Consider the following 8,974-nt stretch of genomic DNA (forward strand, 5'->3'; position numbering starts at 1 on the left):
GGATAATATTGATATATCGAAACCGAACCGTAACCGTGGCCCAAAAACCGTGATACAAACCGAACCGTGGCCACACTGTACCGTTGCATCCCTAGATGCAACAAAAGAAAAAGTTGAAATAAGTTGCTCTTGTGAGCATTTTACTGGGGGTTTCAAGCAGACACCTTCCTCCATCAGTGTTTCGTTGAATTAGGCCCACGACACCTCCAGAAGGCTCAACAGTAGTGTCTGGCGTCCCAGACCCACCCACTTGTGGGGTTAGGAGTTAGGACACATGCCACTGCCAGAGACTACCACAGATACACCTCAAGATACACCTCAACAAGATTTCACATACAGTACCTTAGTGTTAATACAGGTTAATTCACTACCCCGGGTAGTATGTGAGCAACTCAGCCACAGTCACTGGCTAGCTTTTTCAGCAGCCTCAGACAACTTCTTTAAAGCTCTTTTGAGTGACCTCGAAAACCACTCATATTGATGCTGAATGCATATATTAGAATTTGTCATCCTTTCACTTGTGCACTTTTTAAGTCATACCAGGTCTTTTTGGAATCAAAATGTAGCCTACCATTAAGGCAGAGGCAGAGTTAATGGCAGAATCAGCTAATTAATCCGTTACAACTTTTGTCAAATTCAGGAAATTGGGTTCAATGACAATGTTCCGAAAGCCCATTATTCCGACAGCCCGCTGTTCTGAAATTGTGAGCACAGCAACGTGAACCACTAAGGCCCACATGCACATCCCAATGAATTGAACACTCATAAACATAAATGCATTTATTTCACAAGCATGAACTTTAATTCAGATTATTATTATACACACATGGCATTTGCATCGCGATGATAAAAATACTTTTATGATAGCCAACGCATGCATGCTTTATCAGTGCTTGAAATATCCTGCGACAATCTGCCGGTGATTTCCTTCGCACAAACGGTAGGCCTACTAGGCAGCGGGCCAGAAATCATAGCTCATCTGGAAAGTGAGTTTCGTTGTGACCGTTTGGTGGCAACTTAAAAACATGTTTTCTTGATCAATTTGGGGGTGCTGAATCCAAATCTGGCTGTTGCCACGGCGTCAGCCTGCACGTTTGACCACCACAAGGGGCGCTATATTCATTTTTGCTTATTTATGGTTAGAAACAGAGTTTTAAAGTTTTCTTTCCTGTTCAGTGATAACATTTTACAGATAGCTCTGTAACAACATTTTCCATGAAACTGAAAACTGTGTGTATGTGTGTGTGTGTGTGTGTGTGTGTGTGGGGGGGGGGGGGGGGGTGTGCAGGGGGCTAGTTCAAACTGACTTCAAATGCTGGTTTTGGACCGTTTCTTTACTTCAAGCCATGTTTTTCTCCAAACATGACAGTTGATTGTTATATTGTAGAACAGCATACATATACATTACAATCTAGACTCAAGGATTGAAGAATGGAAGATTAATTAAAAAATTAAAGAAAGATTAAAGAAAATTAAAGTTTTATTAATTTTATTCAATTGGAACACACATGTTCCCATCTTAACTTGTCTCTTGATCAGGGCAAATAATCTCTCATTTGACATTGAGACATCAATACAGAAACAGTCACAACTAAGCAAAACACTCATGTACAGTATGTAAAACCCATAACCGGAGAACAATCAAAAAAAGGCATACACAGTAGTTATTGTGTGGGTAGTCTCAGTCAATAGTAAATTCGATAAAGAGGCTGACTTTCATATTTACACGCATCTACAAATCATCTTCGCTGTCATCTTCACCACTGCTCACAGCATCATCTTCTTCTGCATCATTGTTTTGACAGTCAACACAGCGACAAAGGTCAGTGCAAGGTAGTTCACCAGAAAGACATGAACAAGTACGTGAACTGCACTTCCCCTTCTTACACTTGCAAGAGACACTCTGCAGCACACTCAGAGGAGCCACAGGACCTGATGTCCACTGGAATGAGATGCTCTCTCCTTCCATTTGCCACCCATGGCCTACTGGACTGGGTGCCTGTATCCATGCCTTGAGACAGCGCCTATGTATGGCTGCCTGGTAAGATGCTCGTGCAGTGTGCAGTTGAAGGGCATCTTTGTTTGGTGGTAAACCATCCAAAACACCTCCCCAGACAGGCCTAATAACCCTGCTGTCTATTAAAGGTCCCCAAAGGTCAGCCAGACACACAGAGAGCTCCCAGCACTGCCCAGTGTACTGTTTGAAGTCACAGCAAGCCCCAATGGCTCACACTTGTCCTCCTTTAGGCCCAAAAAAGCCTGCCTGCTATTAAAGCTCTCTGAGGGTCCCACAGACACACACAGTGCTCCCAGCACTGCCCAGTGTACTGTTTGAAGTCACAGCAAGCCCCAATGGCTCACACTTGTCCTCCTTTAGGCCCAAAAAAGCCTGCCTGCTATTAAAGCTCTCTGAGGGTCCCACAGACACACACAGTGCTCCCAGCACTGCCCAGCACTGCCCAGCACTAACCCTAACCCCCAGCACTGCCCTCAGCCCCAGCCCACTGCCCCCAAACACAGTGAGCTTCATGAGGCTGACTTTCACAGGATAATAATGATGACATATTGATAAAATTGACAGTATGTAGGCCTATTGATACCAAAATTGACCTTTGACCCATAGTTGGCAATTACTGGATATTCCACCTTGTCTATCATTCTTGTGTCAAAGGGTCACGTAAAGACAAAATGCAATAGCTGACGTGGTAATGTGCTCATAGTTATGACAAGCCATAATCTGCTAATTATCAGTGATGTCAAGCAATGTATGTTGAGTTCAAATTCACTGTTAACCTGTGGTACTTTTGTTGCCATGCCATTTTGTCATTTTGCAAAGACATCAACAAACATTTCACAAAGTATGTTTAATAAAATATACACATTAACTTCATATTTTTTTCATATATGAAATACACAGTAGCTGCAGTGATTTCAAGCAGTTCATTCACCTACCACATGGTGGCGCTATGCCTAACTGCCATTTCACACACAGAGAAATGTTGGTAGGCATAATACACAGTTACCTGTGAAGTTTCACTTTTGTGAAGCACTCCAAAAGGAGTTGGTGCACATTTCTGGTTGAACTGGCCAATTTTAGTCAAATTCCCACATTAACAAATGTCGCTATTTCAACCTTGTTTTTTAAATCAATGTGCAACTTTCGACGACGGCAACACCTAGAATATTGATTTATGTACTATTATGTACTGATATCAGCAAAAAACAAGTTGCCACCTGATCACTCCGACGAACCTGCAAGATAGGATTTCTGGCCCACCGCCTATACCCTATATTCAAAACCAGAGTTGGCTAAATTAACAAATATTTCATAGAAAAGTGATATGCGTGATAGCCCGGTGAGCGTCTCCGTTTCGCTGCGCAAATTAAATGCTGTCCGTGTTTTGTGCCACTTAAAATATTTCTAAATTATGCCAGGGGGACTATTTTTCGGAATATTGAGATTTCGGGATAGTGGGCTTTCGGAACAATGGGCCGTCCCCGGAAAATTGCTCCTCACATTCTTCTAGCTGTCTGTTCAGTGTGTGCACTAAAAAGACCTCCTGTAAATGCGATATAAACATAGTTGTTTAGGCTAAATGTTTGTCAGCTGGCTATTTATGACCGCCGTGCGACAGCGCTGCGGCGGTCATATAGGTTTAGTCAGAGTTTTTTCTGGTTATTTTTATTTTTATTATGACCGCCGCGCGACAGCAAACACACCACAAAATGTTGTCTTGTAAAACATTTTAATTGTAAGTTGACAAGGTCAGAACTGCACGAAATCGGAGGTGTGGGATCATTATGACACCTTCTGACTACACGTTAAGTTTCGTGGAATTCCGTTCACGTGGGGGCATGCAATAAATTGATTTATATGATTATACACCAACTGGCCTGTAGGTGGCGCGACACAGTTTTCCTCGAATATCCCGAGAACCGTAGGGCCTTGCAGGGCCAAATTGTTCTTGTATGTTTGTGTCAAGGGGCCATGTCAACCCATACCATAACCAGTCATTACATGTATAGCGCCACCTAGTTAAAAATTAAAAAGAAAAAATGAGGTGTTTTAATCGAATATATGTCAAAGTGCTCGAAAAATTACCAAATTTGCCAGGGACATCAAGCCTTAACCACCCATCTTCGGTAGAGATTTTGTCCATGGATGGAGCAAAATGGCTCTGTAGCGCCCCCTAGAACATTGCAAAAAACCCTGTGCATTGGGGTTATTTTGGCGTAGCTTGACGGAATTCGGTACATGTCTTCATCATGCTTGGACGCACCAAAAAGTATCTCGACGCCATGGTTGCAGGTCCACAGGAAGTTGGCCACTTTGAGTGGAAGATGCGTTTTGATGGCATTTGCACACCTCGCATCTGATCAAACTCCTCCGACAGCTTTAATGGTAATGCCTTGAAATGTGGTCAGGTTACTCTTCAGCCATGGGCGACTAAAAGTTATATTGGATTTTCTCATTAGTCGGAAGGTGTGGCCGTGGCAGACCCTCAAACTTTGCCAACTTGTTAGTGCTTGCCACAAAACACAAAGTGTCTTATAACTCGATCGCTTATATGTCAAAGTGCTCAAAAAATTACCAAATTTGCCAGGGACGTAACCGTCCATCTTCGGTAGAGTTTTTGTCCATGGATGGAGCAAAATGGCTCTGTAGCGCCCCCTAGAACATTGCAAAAAAAACCTGTGCATTGGGTTATTTTGGCGTAGCTTGACGGAATTCGGTACACGTCTTCATCATGCTTGGACGCACTAAAAAGTCTCTTGACGCCATGGTGGCAGGTCCACAGGAAGTCGGCCATTTTGAGTGGAAGATGCGTTTTGACGGCGTTTGCAAACCTTGCATCTGATCGAACTCCTCCGACAAATTTAATGGTAATGCCTTGAAATGTGGTCAGGTTACTCTTCAGCCATGGGCGACTAAAAGTTATATAAGATTTTCTCGTTATTCGGAAGGGTTACAATCATCAAAATCTGTCACAAATAATTCCTTTATACATAAAAATGAAACACAAACCAATTTACACACACAAAACACATAAAAACACACTGACAACCATGACTTATTCTGTGCCAAAACCTATACTGAACAGTTCGGCGGTCATATTTTGTAACGCTTTGCGTTACGTCTAGTGTTTAAAAGGAACTGCATCCACGGAAGTGGTCGTAGGTTTGCGGCTCTCTGGTCTCACGTCTCTGCCGTCTCAATTTTGGTATCATAGCAACGCGACCAAAACAAAGTAGAGAAGGTTAGGTCTTGAGAGGGAGGTAGAAGCAGAAAGGTTAGTATTCTAAAACCTTTGGTAGAAGTAGGCTACGTGTTAAAACATGACTTCCCCAAAAGAAGAAGAGGCAACAGAATATCTTAAAATACACAAAATACTCGAGCTTATGGATAATTTAACAAGCATGGTATTCTTTCACAGGCCAGGTGAGCACTGCTTTCGAAATCGAAAATGTAAGCCAATGTAAAGTTAATTCTGGCAGAATGAAGAATCGTTAACTTAGATGATGATGGATGATAGATGATGACAACACGGCAACAGTGAAGGTTGACAGTCTCTAAGGGATGACTGAGTGGGTTGTTGTATAAGACAGTATAACTTTATTATTCATGACATGCGTAAGCTACATGCAAAATCTCATAACTAACGGAACTACCGTCAGGGAGATGCGCCCTAGACAGACACACAGAGATTCCTGGATTTATAGATAGATTAGGCTATGTTGGTTTCTTTTTCCGCAGAAAGACCACGGGAATTCTTGATTGAACAGTTGGAACAGCTAAAATTATCTAAAGGGTCCGCGGTGGATAGCCCCTGCCTATTTTCTGATGCCAACTTGGAAGCCATTTTTGGAATCTTGGATCCTATTAATCAAGGTCTCATCACTTATTCTCAGTTCAAAGAAGGTGAGCCTCTTAAATACAAATCCTATAGGCTGCCACTACATTACTTATACTTGCAAGAGTTAATTATATCTGCTTTCCATGAAGCTCTCACCACTCTAGGGATAAAGAATATCAATGATTGTCCGGATGGCTTTGTGAAAGATCAAATCACCAAAGAGACATTTAAAAAGGAAGCGTAAGTTTATTCTCAAAGTTAAATTGTATCCTTAGATATTCTTTTATTAATAATAAATAATTTAACATTTCTGATGGAATTAATTACAGTGACGTCCATGGTTTAGGCCTATATATTAGTATTATGCTTTTGTTCAGATTAACTTGCTCCTTTCTATTGATTTTTTTTCTTCAGGAAAATGGGATTATCTGAAAGCTCAGCCACATTCGTTAAAGAGCAATCTGCTGAGGCCAATCTGTGAAGGTGTTCTATCCAGCTGTATTTCACAGACTTGTTGCTCAAATGGATTTTTTTTGTATGTATACTACAACTTTGTTTAACAAGAAATGACAACAAATTACAAAGTATATTACACCAATTTGTGAAAATGTACATTATTTCAAGAGCTTGATATGACTCTAAGTTGACATCTTAGGCTGTGTTATGTGTGAAGGGCAATAGGAAGAACACCACTTTTTAAAGTTCTTCAGTAATTTCCCACTGCTACATTGCACACAATGACATGATGAAAGGGGGCTAAGTGGGCCATCTTCTCACATGTGCCTGGGCACCTGCATTCTGTGGAAGCCTATCCTACACTACCATATTATTGGGGATGACACATTGAATTTGGTATTTTATTTTATCACTAAAGGAGCATCACATATGAATGAATATCATGTTAATATCTTTGGTGCCATGTGAAATATGTTGCAATATTTTTTGTGTGTGTTTAACCATTTTGTGTATGCTTATTCTAGACCAAGAGATTTAATTTCAAGTTATTTGATTTTATTTGATTTAATATGAGCTGCACAAAGCGCAGGCACAAAAGGCCTCTAAGATTAAGTAAAGAAGTTGCTAAATTGTTCCAAAATCACTCCTGAAGAGGATAACAATAATAAAAAATGTCAGCGTAACACTAAAAGTGTGTGTTGGGTCATCAAGCAGCAAAGAGACAGCTGTAATGTACAGGTGCATCTTAACAAATTTGAACATCGTGGAAAAGTAATGTTTTTCCCGTTATTTAATTTAAAAAGTGACACCTTAATATACTCTAGAATCATTTTTACATAAAGCGGCATATTTCAAGCCTTTTATATTTTAATCTTGATGATAACTGCTTACAGCTCATGGAAATCAAAAATCCAATACCTCAAAATATTAGAATAAAGAATTTAAAAGAAGAAGAGCTCTAATCAGCTAATTCACTCAAAATACCTACAAAGGTTTTCTGAGCCTTCAATGTCTCAGTTTGGTTCAGTACACACAACCACAATCATGGGGAAGACTGCTGTCTTGACAGTTGTCCAGAAGACACTCAATGACGCCCTCCATGAGGAGGGAAGCCACAGAAAGTCATTGCTGAAAGGGCTGGCTCTTCGCAGAGTGCTGTATCAAAAGTTATTCATGAAAAGTTGACTGGGAGGGAAAAGTGTGATAGGAAACGGTGCCCAAACAAATAGGATGACCGCAGCCTTGAGAGGATTGTCAAGCAAAGCCTTTTTAAGAATTTGGGAGAGCTTCACAAGGAGCGGACTGAGGTTAGAGTCAGTGCATCAAGAGCCACCACACACAGATGTTTCCAGGAATGGGCTACAAGTGGCACATTCCTAGTGTCAAGCCACTCCTGAACCAGAGACAACTTCAGAAGTGTCTTACCTGAGCTAAGGAGAAAAATAACTGGACAGTTGCTCAGTGGAAATGTTGCATTTTATTTGGAAATCAAGGTCCCAGAGTCTGGAGAAAGAGTGGAGAGGCACAAAATCCAAGTTGCTTGAAGTCCAGTGTGAAGTTTCCACAGTCAGTGATGATTTGGGGTGCCATGTCATTTGCTGGTGTTGGTCCACTGTGTTTTATCAAGTCCAGAGTCAATGCAGCCGTCTTTTAGGGCACTTCATGCTTCCATCTTCTGACAAGCTTTGTGGAGATGCTGATTTCCTTTCTAGCAGGATTTGGAACCTGCCCACAGTGCCAAAACGACTGGTAACTGTTTTTTTGCCCATGGTATTACTGAACTTGATTGGCCAGCCAACTGACCTGACCCCCAATACAAAATATGGATATTGTCAATAGGAAAATGAGATCCACCAGATCCAACAATACAGACGAGCTGAAGGCCACTATCACAGCAACCTGTGCTTCCATAACACCTCAGCAGTGCCACAGGCTGATTGTCACGCCACATTGATGCAGTAATTTGGGCAAAAGGAGCCCAAACCAAGTATTGATGCATAAATGATCATACCTTTGGGGGATTTCAGTTCATTTGCTGATTAAAGCTCTTCACAGGTCGACATTTATTTTAAATTCTTTACTGTAACATTTTGAGATGCTGGATTTATGATTTCCATGCCATGTAAGCCGTAATTGTCACGATTAAAACAAATAATTCTTGAAACATGCCACTTTATATGTAATGATTCTAGAATATATTAAGCCGGTGTCACTTTTTGAATTAAATTACAGGAAAAAAAAAACATTTTCCACAATTTTCTGCACAATGTGCCACTCTAGAGGGTTTTGTTGTTCATTCATAGTTGAATTAAGGGGGATAGGTGTGAGGGCAGTGTTTTTGTGTTTGTTGGTCATTAATAGTTTAATTAAGGGGGATAGGTGTGAGGGCAGTCACGTGGCAACATGCCTTTGAGAATCTGCAGCATCATCTGCAGCGTCTTTTGATAGCTGAAATGCCTATTTAGTTAAATACATATTTTTTGTCACAAAACCTATCCACAGTGAAAATGTGTAGCCTGTGTAATGTGTGAAAGCATAAGTCAAGTGTCTTTTCATGTTATGAGCTGAAACTATGTATTTTATTTTATTTTATATATTTCCAAAAAATACTCACTATACTTACCTTTTGGCCACAGTAAGAAAATATAGTCTTTAATATTTTA

At 40.8% G+C, this 8,974-nt stretch overlaps 1 protein-coding gene across 1 annotated transcript; it reads left to right on the forward strand.

Annotated features, from left to right (window-relative positions):
- Window positions 1-5,337: 5,337 nt before the first annotated feature.
- On the forward strand, window positions 5,338-6,099 carry efcab10 (EF-hand calcium binding domain 10; the record flags this gene model as incomplete). Its single annotated transcript, XM_080841814.1, has 3 exons — window positions 5,338-5,440; window positions 5,756-5,920; window positions 6,005-6,099. 3 exons carry the CDS (start codon window positions 5,338-5,340, stop codon window positions 6,097-6,099), a joined length of 363 nt encoding a protein of 120 aa, XP_080697940.1.
- Between the last annotated feature and the right edge of the window lie 2,875 nt (window positions 6,100-8,974).

This window comes from Sprattus sprattus, assembly GCF_963457725.1.
Source record: "Sprattus sprattus genome assembly, chromosome: 7".
Classification (NCBI taxonomy): Eukaryota; Metazoa; Chordata; class Actinopteri; order Clupeiformes; family Clupeidae; genus Sprattus; species Sprattus sprattus.